At 44.8% G+C, this 16,080-nt stretch overlaps 1 protein-coding gene across 1 annotated transcript in view; it reads right to left on the reverse strand.

Moving 5' to 3' along the window:
- SYNE2 (spectrin repeat containing nuclear envelope protein 2) overlaps positions 1–16,080 on the reverse strand; it is a 158,590-nt gene that overhangs the window by 16,725 nt on the left and 125,785 nt on the right. Inside the window, exons 100-101 of the mRNA XM_054286717.1 lie at positions 15,226–15,392; positions 2,880–3,042 (exon numbers count right to left, since the gene is read on the reverse strand). Coding sequence (XP_054142692.1) covers positions 2,880–3,042; positions 15,226–15,392 — 330 coding nt within the window. The remainder of the gene's footprint in view (positions 1–2,879; positions 3,043–15,225; positions 15,393–16,080) is intronic.

Consider the following 16,080-nt stretch of genomic DNA (forward strand, 5'->3'; position numbering starts at 1 on the left):
CCAGAGCCTGCACATCTCTCCACAATAGTCTGGCCTTTCATCCTGTACCCATCACTATTCCTAAAGTCAGTGTAATTGAAAGACAGAAAAAAAAGCCTTACCTAAATATTTCTTATTGAAAAGGTAAACCTGTACTATGCTACCAACTTTAAATTTTAATAAAATTACAATAGTCACTACAATGCCATTTTTCAACCCATTTCTGGCTTTTCTAATGAAGGATACAGAGACTTTTGCTTGAATAACACTAGAGCAACAAACACAAATTAGTATTTTCCTGACAAAAATGAACTGGACTTCCCATCAAATGGTATTTACTGATTTCAGTCAACAGATGAAGCAGAATTGGTTTTGCTCTAGACTTCAAAAAAAACCCCAAACAAAATAAAACAAATAAAACCACCCAAAATAGACACAGCTTGTAGTAAATACAAAATGAATAAAGGAAGATTTTTCCCAGAAGTCAACAAGCTGCAAGGAGTTGAGAATCACTCAGTGGCAGCTCTCAGTGGTTACATGGGTACCTGAATTAAAGGCTGAGCCATAAATGGTCAAAATATGGCTTCTGGGATTTGTAGTAATGAACAGCTTTAAGGAATGTGGAAGTGAAATTCTTTACATGGATGAGACTGCCAGAAGGACATCCAACAGAATTTTTTACAGGTTACTAAGGATTCACAGCTATTTACTGAGCAAGATGCATCAGTGTCTTTTTAACACAGGCTCCACAGCTGAGAGCAGGCTCTGTCTCACTGTTGGTACCTGAAGAATGTCTTCTAAATTAAGTAAATTTCACTGGATTTACAGGTGTATTAGCGAAAATGAGAATTCTGATCACAGATTAAATTAATTCTAACATGTAATTTTATTTAATTAATTCTAATGGTAATGTTGCTGACACTATCTCATTACTTCAAGCCATGCCTGGGATCATGGAAGAGCCTAGACAGAATCCCTCCTGTTTTCCAAGTGACCTGACTGCATTAAAGGAGACAAACATAACAAACGAAGGGAGAGGAACATACATGGAGGTCCAAGAGGTACCATTCCCTCAGCTCTGCATAGCATTGCCCAGAGAGCTTTAACAGACTACACACTGCTAGATTTTTGCATTAGTGAAACATCTTTGCAATCTTAAAATTAATGTTATTCATGTTGTAATCGTCATCCTTTAATTGAACAAACAAGCCATAAAACACCTCTGTGCATACACAAGGCTTTTAAATTTCATTATTCAAGACTGCACAGGTAAAGCTTTTCCAGTCATGGATGTCAAATAAAAGAAGCCTGTAGGGCATGTTTCTCACCATTGCTCTGCTCTTGCTGAAATAATTGTTCAGCTAAAGTCAGGAAAGATCTTTTTACTTGTCTCATCGAGACAAATGTTTCACTAATGCAGAACAAAAACAGCTTTTCTTTTTACTGTGGTCTTTTTAGTCAGCACAGTCTTCTTATACTCAACCTGCTAAAAAGCTACTGTAGACAGAGTCTAGAGGTGCCTAGAGGTCTGTATTTAAAAACAGCATGCAAAAAAATTAAGCAGTTAGTAGCTCTGAGCAGCAAATGATGGCTCTAATAGCGAGCTAAGTCTTGAATGCTCATAATAAAAATAAATTAGTTTGGACACAATTCCTTTGTGCTCCATGCTCTGCTCTGCCTGGCAATTTATCATGGCCTTTGAGAATGCAAAAGGTTTGAATGGGAAGAAAATATTTCTTTGCTGTTTACATGACCATTCACAATGCAGATTAAATCAAGGCTCCTGGTGTTTGACCAGCTCCTGCAGTGCAGTCACAGTGGGAGCTACTTCCAATCCTGTCACAGAGGAGCTGGCCCTTCCTGTGACATCTGGGACATGAGTACAAGCACAGCCACACCAACCAGCAGAGAACAGAGTCCCCAGGTCTGGGTCACTCAGGGATCCTTAGACACAAAGGCAGAAGCCAGAGAGAAAGATGGAAAGGATGGGAAGGATACCAAGTGTTCCTAAAGGCAGATGCCACAAAACTTTCAAGCTTCTAAACTTGACAGACTTATTCTTGATCTTTAGTTTTTAGGCAAGTTTTGCTGTTTAACACAAAGGCCAGATGACAGCCAAGCACTTAGAACCTGGCCAGACTTACAGCACAGCCCTGAGCAAAGGATGACTCCACCTACAAGTCTGTGCTTCGGAGAAGTTCCTTTTCCTTGCCTGGCTGCTGGCTAGACAAAATTTACTGCAGGACTATGCAACTCCTCTCCTAAGATCCCCTGGTAAGCCACTGCCTTGGATAAATGCCCACAAACAGCCAGCAGTGCAGGGTTGGTTCACACTTGTTGTCTCAGCAGGATTCACGCGCCAGCTCCCCCAGCCCTGAGGGATCTTCAGAGCCTGCCTCTGATCAAACCTCAGCCAAAGGTGTGTCTGCACAAATCCACCTTCCAAAGCCCAAGCATCCTGCTCTGCCAAGCTTGTTCTGCTGTCTGCAAGGACGGGACAAGAGCTGGAGCCAGTGAGGGGAACACATCAAATCCCATCTCTTTGCAGAGAACAGCATTCACGCCTTGTCAGTCGAAGTCATCCTCATGTACTCTGCCCACTGTGTGTGCCCTGCCCAGTCCTCAGGAAGTCTGCTGTACTGAACTGAGTGAATTGGCTTTTGTTTGTATTTTGCATGTTTTCCTTGGGTGAAGGGGCAGGGAGATGTGGGGGTAATTCAAGACAATATCGAAATAATTGCAAGCAAATAAAAATTTTCCGTGTAACGCATCTTGGCAGGAACACGCCATGCAAAGCAAACAGTCAGAAGGGCTCACTAAAGAAAAGAAACAGGTGATTTTATACCAGGACCAATCAGCAGCATCTTAGCTCATTTACTCTGGCTGCTGCTATTTCCCACCTGCTGTTCTGCCAGTCTCTTCTGGATTTCTTGGTCATCACAGATGTCATAAACAACAGGCTTGGAAAGCTCAGACTCAATCCGGGCCAACCACGTGCGAAGGTTACTCATGTTTTTGTCCAATTGTTGTATAAAAGCAAATGTTTCCTTCAGTTTCTTCACCCTAAGTAAACCAGGAAGAACATTTTGTTACAAAGATGGTCAATCAGTGGAAAAGATGTTGGCAGGAGCTGATGACAGGCATGGCTTTATGAAGCCATGTCGCATCAAGCTGCTGCCTGTAAATCGGAGCCGTGTTTTAGTCAAAACCTACCTAAACTGGCTCAGCAGGACCCTGCTCTACAGCTGAAAGCAGGACTTGGGTGAAGGCTTTAATGGAACTCTATAAGGTGAATTTTCATCTGCTAAGGAGCACCACATTCATCTAAGTGGAAATTTGTACCATAATTTGCCACTTAAACTAAAATGGGTATCTATGGTTTGATTTTCCTGCCGTGAATTTTGCTCAGTGTCATCTTCAGCAACCAACAGGCTCACACTAATCAAAAAGGTAGCACTGTGCCAAGAGAGGCAGAATCTGCACAAACCACCAGTCCAACATCCTGACAGAATCACAGAACAGTTTGGGTTGGAAGGGCCTGAAAGATGCCCTCGCTCTAACCTGCCATGGGCAGGGCCACCTTCCACTATTCCAGCTTGCTCCAAGCCCCATCCAACTCAGCCCTGAACATTTCCAGGGATGGGCCATGCACAGCTGGCCAGGCAACCTGTGCCAGGGCCTCAGCACCCTCTGGATGCTGACAGGAGAGGAAAAGGCTGAACAACATCTACTTATAGAACTTGTAGCACCACAACGTTAAAGCTCTTCTAAACACCACACAAACATGCAGAGATATGCCAGACTCTCCTGACAGGTGAATAATTTAAAAAAATCAATACTGACGGTGGAGAATATCAAATGGCCAGGGAGATTTGGGCAGTGGACAAGCAAATGAATCGTTGAGACCATTTACTTTTCTTACAGCTGTTTGCAGCACAGCTCTAAAACTGCAGACAAACTTTTTTTTACTTCTAGCCTTAGCAGCATATTCCCATGTCAACCCCCCATATCAGCCCCTCAAATTATCCAAGTAGCATGCTTTTATATTTTGGCAAATTTGTCTCCATGTCTTGCAGGAATATCTGGTGAACAACTTCACTGCTCTCAAATTTTTCTAGAAATTCTCATTTACTGCAATTCCCAACAAAAATTACTAGAAAGGCAACACCAGGGTGACACTTATCTCTTCAGACTTATATCAGAGATTGTCATCTAGACCTCAGTAGATAATGAAGGAAAAAAAATCATTACTTGTATCAGACCTGTCTTAAACATCCAGATCACAACATGAGATGACTGTACCAAAAAGCACATATTTCTCCCCATGAACTGCAATGGTCTACCCTGCAGTACTATAAATATCAACACTGCAGACTTTAAAGTCAGATGAAATCATTCCATCCATGTCCTAGGGAGAGCCCATTTCTTAGCCAGCATTGCTTCCCTGTGCTGGTTTCCTGATCTCTATTTGTGTTCTTGTGCCTTAGGATCAATTTTTGAACCTTGCATGTGATTTCTAAAATGCAAACTTACAAATCAAACGTTTAGCTACTGCAAAGTCCAGCAACTATCAAGATGAGTCTCAATTGTTTAAGTTAAGTGCAGCACAAAAAGTTAGGTCTGTATTGTGAAAAGGCTGAAACATTTCCCATTCATTGGCCACAGTGGCTGGGAAATATCACCATACAAACAAAACCAGCAGTGGCACTGCAAGGACAGCTTGTACAAGAGGTTCACTGCATGTTCCCAAATGCAGGGGACTGCTGAGGGGTCTGAGTTAAGCCCTGGTGTACTTGGCAACACAGGTCTTGTGCAAGCTGGGACTGGGAAAGGCTGAGGGATGTGATCTCATGTAATGCAGGCAGGGACAGATTGCTCCAAGACAGAAGTGCCCACACAGAACACCTGGACAGTTTCCTGGCCCACTGTCCTGCCTGCTGCCAAACTATCCTGGCAAGTTTTAGAGGAGAGTGGTCCAAACTGGCTGTAATGAATGGCTTTTGCAACTGCCTGATGATACAACGACAGAAGATATGCAGGACACCTAATCCATAATGAATATGCCACCCTGTAAGCAACAACTGATCTTATTAGCAACCTTAAGGTAACCAAAGAGGATACACACGTCAGCCAGACACTTGATTTAAAGTAAAGCACTTATGGAGGAGATATGGGAATGATCCTGCTGGATTTCAGTCCTACTGTTTACAGAGTAAGGCCAGAAAATTTAGGGTCACATATGGATCAGCAGCATGGAAAGTTTCCCCTACCTCTTGCCCCAGAAGCACCAGGCAGTACTTTCAGTTGTTTTACAAGGAGGGCAAGAAGAACACAGTTCTACACTGAAGCTCCTGGCAGGTTTTTAGCGACTCTGCACTCTCCAAAAGTAAAATTAGTATTGTCTGACTGATGTAAGCCTGCAAGCCAGCCTGAAGGATTTGGCCCAAGTCCATGGTCCAGCTTGTTCCTGCCTTGCACCCACAAAGCTGCTGACTCTGGTGCAAAGCACCTGCCTCTGCCCCTTCACACAGACTCCATCTTCCACTGCTGCAGCTGACTGAGAGGAAACCAGGGGATGACAAAAGAATTTAGCTGCTCTTGCTTTTCTTAACAAGCTTTTTTTCACTACTCTGGTCCCAAGTTCAACCCTGTATGCAGACAGCATCTGCCTCCCAAGCAAACAGCTGCCGTATAAATCTTGATGCTTTTGATTTTGCTTAATATAAGTACTACTTACTTATATTAAGTAATACTCAATGAACATGTTGTTGCTCCATTTTCTTGTGCTGTCATGGGCTGGCAGTTATTTTACCCAGGAGAACTAATTCTTCCTCTGCCCTGTTCCCATCAGTTATTTTGGCTGGTTACAATGCTCAGCAGGGCCAGTGACTCCCAAGGCATGTGGCCCTCCAGAAGCAGGTGACTCAGGAACCCTTTTCCCTGGAGAAGAGATGGACAATACAGGCTCTGTGCTGAGCACAGGACGGAAGAGTCTGAGCTAAACATCTACACTGTAGCATTATTAACTCTGCATGACTTCAGGCCAGTCAGGAGGAAAGCAAGGCTTGATCTCTGCCCTGTCCCTGACTGTATTCTGTGGCAATTCACCTCCTGCATGTCCTGTGGTGCTTCCCACAGCTGCTCTGGAGACAGGCACATGTAGGGACCATCTGATGGCACAGCTGACCTGCTGACACCACAGCTTACTGTGCTGCTCAGATCATCTCTGCCTCCCTGGGCTCCCTTCCCTGCCTCTATCCACCTGCTTCCCATCCCTAAGCTGCATTACAGAAAATTCACAGGGAGCTAAAGATCTTTCTTCAGTCTGCATAGTGGATAGATGAACACAGCCAAGGAAGTCCAAAGCAAAACCAAAGGATATTAGACTATATAAATAAATGTATTTATGACTGAAAGTACATTTGATAAATTTAAAAAGGAACAGTTTTAGAATCCAAGTGTGGCTTTTGGCACCACCACTCCAGTATAATTTTGGCTTAGAAATCTCTGATTTTTAAGTTATGAATGTCACCATGAGGATCTTTATCTTCTAGTGTTACCAGAAGCAACAGTCTCAAAGACAGCATCATTGTGGAACTGAGGGCTTGTATTTACTTTCTAGCAATTAACATTAGAAACACCATTGTAATTAAGTCATTTAATCTGTTATTTATTCTCGATAGAACTTGGCATTTGCCAGTCATTTAAACACCCTTAATGCTCTAAAGCCATTCATCTCAAACTTGAGCTAAGCAGCCAAAGAAGACAAAAACCTAAGAGAAGTTCACACCAGTGCAGTGCACAAATGGGAAGGCAGCCTTGTCCAGACATTCGCTTGGCTGATCTGCTCCTGTCAGCAGACACAGAGCCCAAGGAAAAGGGCAGGGTTCTAAACTGAAACAAGAGCTAAACTGATGAAAAACATGAGCATCCTCAGCTTGCACAAAAGTCACAGGCCACTGCCATTTGCCTGGCTACAGCTCAAAGAAAAGAGTGAAAGAGACTAATTAATTACATCAACAAATCAACAAAAGTCTTCATTTGCAACCACCATTCTCAGATGCATATCTGCACCCTGAAAATACAAATCACCTGATCTTTGCATGAAAGAAACTTCATGAACTCTTTTGAGATGTATGCTGACCGTTTCTGGGGAAACAGAGCCCTTCTGGAAGCTGGGTGGGAGTGCACAGTGGAAGCCTGCAAGCCTGGGGGCAAAATCTTCCTGCCAGGTCCAGGTATCAATCACCCAACACAGTGAATTAACAGCACTAAAAGTTCAAGTGAAGCAGAGAAAACCAGCTTCTTGCTGAGGGTGGAAGGTGCCACCACTGTTGATTGAATTCTTTCTCTACAAAGTGTGAATCTCAAGTTAATTGAGACTGGTCAAACAGGAAAAACTTCCTGTTTACAGGAAAAACTCCTACTTATCCATTGTTCACTTCCCACTGAGAACTCACCTGCCACAATTGAACATGTCTCCAGAAAGAAAACAAAAAAGGTAACAATACAAAAAAATACAATAAAAATATCACCACTAATCTAAAAAAAACCCCAACAAATTCAGATTTGTCTTGTTCTTTGCAATGGGCCAAGCTAAAAAATCCACCCTGATTAGCACTCAGGCACATGCTTAAGTTGCCTGGAATAAGCCAAACAAAGCCAGTTTTAAAATATTTTAATCTTTACAGCACAATAGAAGTGGCAGAAAAAGAACAAAAGTAGGAGATTATAACTACAAGCTGGCTGCAAAAGTGAACAGAAGGACTAACTGACTTGACTCGAGATTGGATTTGGGTCTTAATACCCACAATGAAGTTGCCAGTATTGGGTTACAAGGGAAAAGCATTAAAGTGTCTCAGGCAGAATTCATTGCACAGTGTATTTGTAGTAACTACTCAGGAATTACCTAGCAGTAGGAGGAGCTTCCAGGTTGATTGAAATGTATTCACACAAACAAAAAGAATTGCATTAGGACATGCATTTTGTATTGCTTTAGCTGTCGAAGTGCTGCAGGAAAAGGTAGGGGGGAAGCTCAAATAAGGTAAATAGCAGCATTCAAATTTTTGCGTCCGAAAGAACGAAAAACATGCTAACATCTGTCCCAAACTCTCCTTCACAAAGGCAAATGTCACCAGAAAAAGCGACTCCGTGCATGTCTTTGGAGGGGGAGGAGGGGCTGAAATGGCCCTGCCAGCTGACAGGATTGTTTACCAGCGGCCAAGCAATGAGATGCACAGCCCAGGAACCTTTGTTCGGTGACTCGCAGGGGGAACAACCGTGCGAGGGACAAAAGCCGCGCTCCGGAGAGGTGATGCCGAAGGCAAATCTGAGGCCTTTCCATGGAAGGCGAGGCCATTCCTGGTCCGTGCCCGGGCCGTGCCAGCCGCCCCGTGCCCCGGGCTGTGTGCGGGCACGGAGAAGCGCAGGAGGCTTTGCGGGGGCAAAAGCTTCCTTTTCTCCCCCGAAGGTTCTTGTCAAGGCTCTCTGCCGCCTCGGGTGCCAGCCCCAAACACAGCCGATCATGCCAGGGGCCCGTGAGCACAATTCCTGCCGCTGCCGTGCCGCACTTCCCGCTCACTCACCCGCTGGCCTCAGGGAGCCGCAGCAGCGGGGCACGTCCATCGCATCGCATCGCTCCCCCCGCGGCTCCGCCAGACCCCACCGGCACCCGGCACCCACACGGCACTTACGGTTCGCACGGGAACACCATTCCTCAGCCTGCAAATCCCAAGCTGCAAGGGGGAAACCGTCTGTGCGAGCCGGCAGGCATGGCAGAGGAAACCCCTCCTCCACAGATGCCCTATTTATTCGCCGCTTTAGCATCCCGGCTGTGGGGGGGAGGCTCTCCCGTCCTCCTCCTCCCCGACCCCGAGCTGGGGAGACACCGGAGCTCGCTCTCTCTCCCTCTCTCCTATTTTAACCCTTACGTTTTGCGTTGGGATTTTACCTGGCGAACGGCCGCATCCCTCCTCAGAACAAAACCACCAGGGCTTTATTCTGACACGGGAGAATTGTTAGCACGGGAGGAAGCGCACGCCGGGCGCCTGCCCGCGGCTGGCGACAGAAAGGTTGCGGGTTGGAGCCTCCGGCACCGGGAAAGGTGGATGCGGTGCTCATTTCTTGGGAGAAACGGGGATTATTGGAGCCTCAGACCCGGATGATTTGCAGCAGAGTCAGTCTGAAGCGAACCCAAAAAAACGAGCACACGTACATCCACGCACAGGCACCACGCACAAAGATGTATCCTTACTTCCCCTGCGTTCTGCTTTCTCGCCTTTACCATTATAGCCCAGGTATTTAAGTACGAATTAAATCTCCCACACACTAACCTGTCCTCTCTTTAACCTTCCAGACCAGGCAGAAGGCCTCCACTGCAAATAGCCTGTTATGCCAGAAGGCAAAATAACCCCTAATCTTCATTTATGATATCATTCGTTTGTGGAAAAACACACTGTCATGCTTTCTGTGTGTTATGACTGCCAGAGATCACGGGGTGGGAAAAAAAAGGCGGAAGTCGGAGAACCTTGGGTTACAAGTCGCTCTCCACCCAGCCAAGATCAGAAAAAAAAAAAAAAAAGTTGTGATAATCCCAGAAAAAATGCAAAGAATGATTTTGAAATCAAAGGTTTTTCAGTATTCAGGTAATTTTCCACAGACCTGTACTGACTTGCTTGTGGCTCACATGGCAGAACACACAGTTCCTGCGAGGACACAGCACACTCTGAGAGGGCTCAGGACATTTGCATAGGTAAACCATGCCCAGTCACCTTCACAGTTTATTGTCCAGAGTGGTTCAAAACCACTCTTTGAAATGGTTGACCTGAGTAAATGGAGAAATAACCTCCAGCTTTGGAGGCAGACACTGGGAGTAAAGATGGTGTGCAGAAGACAAGGACTCCCCTTGCCCTGCCAGCTCCCCCTGCTCCCTGCACACATTGCATAACCAAAATAAGCCCAACCATCATGCCTGAGACAATAATGGATTCTGTCACAGCTTTTACACTGAAGAGAAGTGTAATCCTCAAAGGACAAAGAGAACATGGAAAGAAAGCAAGCACTTTGTGAGTGAGATTTCAACCATCCACATATTTTTGTATACCAAAAAAAACCAAACCCAAGAACGAGATTTTACAGTGCTACTGCCACAAACCAGCACAATTCTGCTGGACATTGCTGCCTTGTTTACCTGGGGAGGCCTCCCTGCAGCATATTTTGCTTCCCTTGCCATGCAATATTGATCTGCAGCAATTCAAAAAGACCTTTGAGCCCAGAGTGCACCCACACTGATTGTGGGCTGCCACAGGGTAGGACAGCACACCAACACATGGTGCCTGATTGTCTGCCCTGCCAAAGGGTAACCAGTGTGGTGGAAAATAAATAGAGACCAGCTGAAGGGTGTGCTGTGAACTCACTTGCTCCCCAAACCCATAATCTGGGGCCTGCTGGTGCTGGAGCAACTTTTGGGGCAACCCAGGCACAGTGAGGGTGCAAGGGAGGAGAGGGAATTGGCAGCTCACTGCACTCCCCATAAAGCCTCCTTGGACCCCCAGCACAGCACACGGTGATGTCACTGGAGAGTTTCAACTCCTTCCTTTTTTTTTTTTTTTTTTGCAACCTGAGAAGTTTCAGTCTGTTTGGGAATTTCAGTCCCCCCAGGGTATGCAGGAAATGAGCTGAAAACACCTTCAATCTTCCAAACTCTATTAAGGAAGGTAAAGGCTGACATGAGTGTGGCAGTTTAAGATTTCTGGACAATGCAATGATGCTGGCAGCTTGCAAACACTGGGTAAAGACCCAGCTGCCAAGGATGGTTGCATTTAAAAGAATGAGAAGGCACATTTGACCTTGCTTGCTTCCCTGAATTTTCATGCTTGCTTTAAAGGTCACAGTCATTTGAACCCATTCCTGCTACATACACAAAAACTTTGTTTTTCTCCACAGGGCTGAAAACACGGACTAGACCCACCAAGTAAGAAAACACATCAGTGTGCCTGTAGCCAGAGCAGCTGAGAAATGGCATCCCCTTTTCACAGCTTGGCAACAAGTGGCAAGAGCTGAAGGATGCCCAGAGCTACAGAAATGCATCATCAGCTACTGCAGAAACTGGTCTGCAGACCCTGGAGGCAGCCCCTGATGAAGCTGGTGGCTTTAATGAAGGCTCAAGCAGCACCCAAAGCTTTGCACAGCCCCAGGCAGTGCAGACACCCTCCAGGGACACGGGGTGCTCCTCCAGCCTGACGGCAGGCACCAAGCAAACAGCAATGCAGAAGGAAAACATTTCCTCTTCACTGGGCTGGAAGCAAAGTGAGGAGTCAGAATCAGTGCTGGGTGGCCCAGGAAAGGGAACATGCCATGCACAACACAGTTCCTTGCTATCCTTGCCTGTTGGTGCTTGGCCCTGGTGGGCTGTCCCAGAGCATGCTGAGGATGTAAATCCCACTCCATGGGATTTTGGTTGTCTACCACCCTCGGGCAGCCTGTGCACTCCTCCTCTTACTGCTTCAGTAACAAAAACAAGAGATTTCCGGTGTCCATCTTCACAGTCAGCACATCGCTCCCTTCTGCCTGTTAGCATGTTTCTATTCCCCATCCCTCAACAAAGAGCCAGCACAACCCCCCCGTGGTAAGAGTATCTTCTGAGCAGGACAGAATTCATTCGTTCTCCTCTCCTGGCATGCTAATGCCTTGATGGTTACTTTATCCCATGAAAATTAACATTTTGAGACTCTTCCAAGTTGCAGCCAGACGGTGGCTTGGTGCAACACAGAGGCAAAGCTTTTGTCACCACACAGGCTGAGCACAGGCAGATAATGAAAGTGTTAAGTCCTACAAGCGCAGCCATATGGCAAATCTGAGCTTGTCACCATGAACTAAGAGAATCACTTCAAGGACTAAATGGGGAGCTCACCTAATTTGCCCATCTGTCCCAGGACGTTTATTGGTTTAAAAAGGTGAAATAAGCTATCAGGAGAAATTCTCTGCATTTATTGGCTTCCAGACTGGTTCGGTTTCATGCTGGTATCACACAGCCATACACTGCACTGCAGAGAAAATAAAATCCTACACAGGCTGCAGGGACAGCCATGGGGACATCAGCAACCACAGAACTGAAGCTGGCAATAAATCTCAATTGGATTCCTTTGTGGATACAGGTTATTTTTCACTTTTGAACCACAGGATCAAAAAGTGCCCATCTACAAAACAGATTCCACACCCAAAACCAAAGAATTGGCCTTGAACACAGCTATTCAATATACATTTTTTCCTCCTACTCAGTGCCTGGCTCTGTAGTTCACTTCTTCCCAAATCTTGGCCTGCCATGAAGACATACTGAAATTTGGTCCTTGTCCCTGTGATGGTGGGTGGGCCACTGGGAGCCAAGTGCAAGTACAAATAAAGGTAGCAGCTCATTGTGTGTTTAACAGAAATTGTTGGAGTTGTCAAAAAAAGAGCTTCAAGTGGTCACAGATTTGGCACCTGAAACCTCAGAAAATTTTCACTTCAATTTTACTTGCCACAGCTACTAATCTGAAAAGACAGGAGCAAAGCCACCTCCTCATTTCATGGATGTGCTGTGAAAATAAGTTCCTACAAGCAACTATTTTTCAGGAGAAAGACAAGGTTTTCTCTGCATGCCAGTCAAAATTTGTCACTTCTCTCCAGGAGCATTCCCCTACCCTCAAACCCTCCAAGCCCTCTGGCACTCCTTCCCAGAGGCATCTCCCCCATTCCTCTTATTTTCCCCAAGCCATGAAGCAGTGCCCAATAAAAGGGCTTTGCACAGGTCTGAAGACATGGCAGCACTTGTGCAGTGCCCCAGTCTCATCTGCAGGGCTGCAGTGGATGCACAGCCCCTGTGCCACTCCCTCCAGCCTCCACACTCTGTGAGAGGATCTCTGGACTATGATGGCTAATCCAGCAGGGACAACATAATTCTGCCAATATCCTTTACATGTATTCTTTCAACACAGCCTCAGTACAATTTTTTTAACAGTTTCTGCAAAAGCAAACTGAGAAGGAAGGGGACAGTCTGTGAGCACAGGGCATCACAACCCACACCTCACCTCACCTCCAGCCCAAGGCTCTTTGCTTCTCTCTGCTCTCCCTCAAAAATGCCCAATTTGTGTCACACTGGTGATGGGCTGAGCTGCTGCCTCCCCACCATCACCTGAGCTTGAGAGAGGATACTCAAAAGCATGGGAAGAACCTTATCTTGAGTGCCCCAAAGCACACCTCAGTGAGGTGGACATTTCAGTCAACTGATGTCTAATTTAATTCAGACATCAAATCTCAGTGGCAAGCCAGCACCATAGCAGCAAACTCAAAGCAGAAAGCTGGAAGGTCCTAACAGGGCAAAATAAACACTTAGGAGTGTACTCAGAGTCTGTTGTGAGTGTCTGGCCTGGTGGTTACTCATGACTGAGCAGCTGAGAGCCTGCCCCAGCAAGGTGGATTAGGTGAGGGAGGAGAGGTGCTGCAAAACACTGCCATATGCTGAACCTCTCTTAGTATTAACTCAGAGGGGACCAGCAGAGCCCACAGGGCTGCCTGATAATCTCGGGCCACCAAGGGAGCTGCTTAAAATCACATTTTGCCAGGTCCTTCCAGTTCATTACCCTGGTCCTGAGCATCAAATTGATGGAAATCAGAAGTAGAAGCTGGCATATTACAGACATTTTGGAATTAATTACACAGGAACACTCATACAGCATCACACCAATTTCCCAGCAGCTGCAATATCCACTTAGAAACCAGATCCTGGGAGCCTTGTTGATGCTCTGGACAAATCCACAATAATGTGCCTCAAAGCACCACTGCACACTTGCCTGAAGCTAAATATTTAAAAGACACCAGGTACACAAGTCCTTGTTACAGAGTACTGGAATACAGTTGCCAGCTCTCTCTCTAAATGTCCCATCACTTCTTTAGCATGTTTTCCTAAAGATTATCAGAAATGTGCCATGCTTACCTCACTTTTAAAACAGTGCATTTTAAAATTGCTACAATTCAAAACCAACATACAGCAGGACAAAAAATGATCACAAAAAAGCTTTAAATGTGACAATTACTATCAGATGAGAACAGAAAAAGTGCTATTACTGAAGTGAAGCTTGCCTTCCTACACCAGATCAAAACCAGACACCTTGAGACAACCATTGCAAGTCTATCTGCAGTGTCAGATCTGGAGAAGGCAGCTTCTGCTTAATCATTCACAGCTCCCGTGTCACCATTAATTCAGATCTCATTCCTGATTAAGGCCCAGCACACTTAGCACTACATTGTCACAGCACAAGCACCTGCATTATCTGTCCCAAATTTAACTGAGCAACAGAGCTGCTGAGAGCCCAGAGTGGGGGATCACAGCAGAACAAAACCTTGGGAGAGAAGTTGAGATCAATGCCAATTTGGTGTTAGCCTTATTATTTCTGGATTACCAACAAACTCAGCAGGAGGCAAGACCAGCCCAGCATCCTCCTCCCAAGCTGTGGCAGAAACTCAGAGATAATAATGAAATGGGATAGTCTCAGTAAGGCTAATACTGAAATGATCATGATGTTCTTAACTCTGTCAACTATAATAAAGATGCTTAATCCATTAATGGGAAGTTGTTGCCTAGACTGGGCAGGCTTTGGTTTTCATTTCAACTGACAGTATTTTTCACTTCACCATCATACAGAAAATCCTGAATTTAAAAGGAACTCTTATGGTCTTTCAGTTGTTTTTAAGAGGGAGACTGAGTAAAGAAATAGCACTGGTATTAAATGAAATTTCAAACACTTGTGAATGTAAAAAAGGAACATTATCATATAAATCTGTCTGCAGAGACAGAATAGAGTCTATTCCTAAATTCTGTGCATTCAGACACAGAGTGAAAGAGAGGCTTGTGTTAAAATAGGAGACTCTCCTAAAAAGCCCAAATGAACTACCATGCTGCCTTAAAATTAGGTTGCAATTCAACACATGGAATGGAGAGATCACTTTGACTCTTCCTTTTACAAAGCTCCCATCATTAAAATTTTATTTCATATGAATTCTTACACCCTGCCCTCTACCATTGGATAAATTAAGACATTTGGTGTCACAATACAGCAATAAGTTATAAAAGAAAAACATTCCTTTCAGCTTAATTCCCAGTAATAAATTCCAACATAACTGGAAAGTCATGTCACTCTGTTTCTGATGGTCAAGGACACAAACCTCTGACTTTTATCTCACATAAAACATTGAAAATAATTTTCTTACCGTGCTCCAATGACATCAAAGAGGTGCTGCCAGCGATCATTGATTTTGTTCAGTTTATCATCTATTTCTGCAACTCTGCTCTTGTTGCTAGCCTTGATTAGCTGATCACCCATTTGTTTCAAGTGAAGCTTATTTTCACTGAACAGGTTTATTTCTTCCATGCAGTCCTGATAAATATACACAAACATTGCTTTAATTACAGGGCAAAACAAAACAATGGTACCAAAACAAAAATATGTGTTTCTTTTCCCATGTGTGTGATGTGAAGTCAGGTTTGGCTGAGGTTTCTACATTAGCAGGTAGAGCTCTCACTAAAAACAAAAAGAAAACCTCAGTGAAGAAGCTCTCTCACAATCTATGAAAAAATAAGCAGCTTAAAGACTTGCAAGTGGCAGGAGTAAGTATTCCTAAAAATAGCAATTGAATGTTCTAATTTTATGTGCTGCTTTCCTGATTTAACATCATTTTTCAATGAAGCTACCTCAAAAGAACCCAAATTTGAGTTTAGGGTGGCTTTATTTTGCTGGCATTCTTACCCAGAGGAGATGTGGGATTAGATACTGAGACATTTTAGCCATGGGGAAGAACAGCAGAATAATAATGGTCTTCTTTAAAATCAAGCTAATAGAGAAGTATTAGAAAGCACCAATGGGGCAGGGACAGAATTAGGTTTTATTTTTGGTTGTGGTAACTTCTTGTTCGCCTGGCATAAGACCTATCCCATCCTTCAACCTTTTCTTTGTCCCCTGCTCACCAGTTGTGTGGATGATGGAGGTGGTGAGAGCAGTGAGCTGCTCCCAGGACACCATTTGAGCAGTGCTGGGTGTGCATGTGTGCCCCAAAACCCCAACAGCC

Source organism: Melozone crissalis, unplaced genomic scaffold (assembly GCF_028551555.1).
Source record: "Melozone crissalis strain CALT ecotype California unplaced genomic scaffold, PUWL_Pcris_2 ptg000056l_1, whole genome shotgun sequence".
Classification (NCBI taxonomy): Eukaryota; Metazoa; Chordata; class Aves; order Passeriformes; family Passerellidae; genus Melozone; species Melozone crissalis.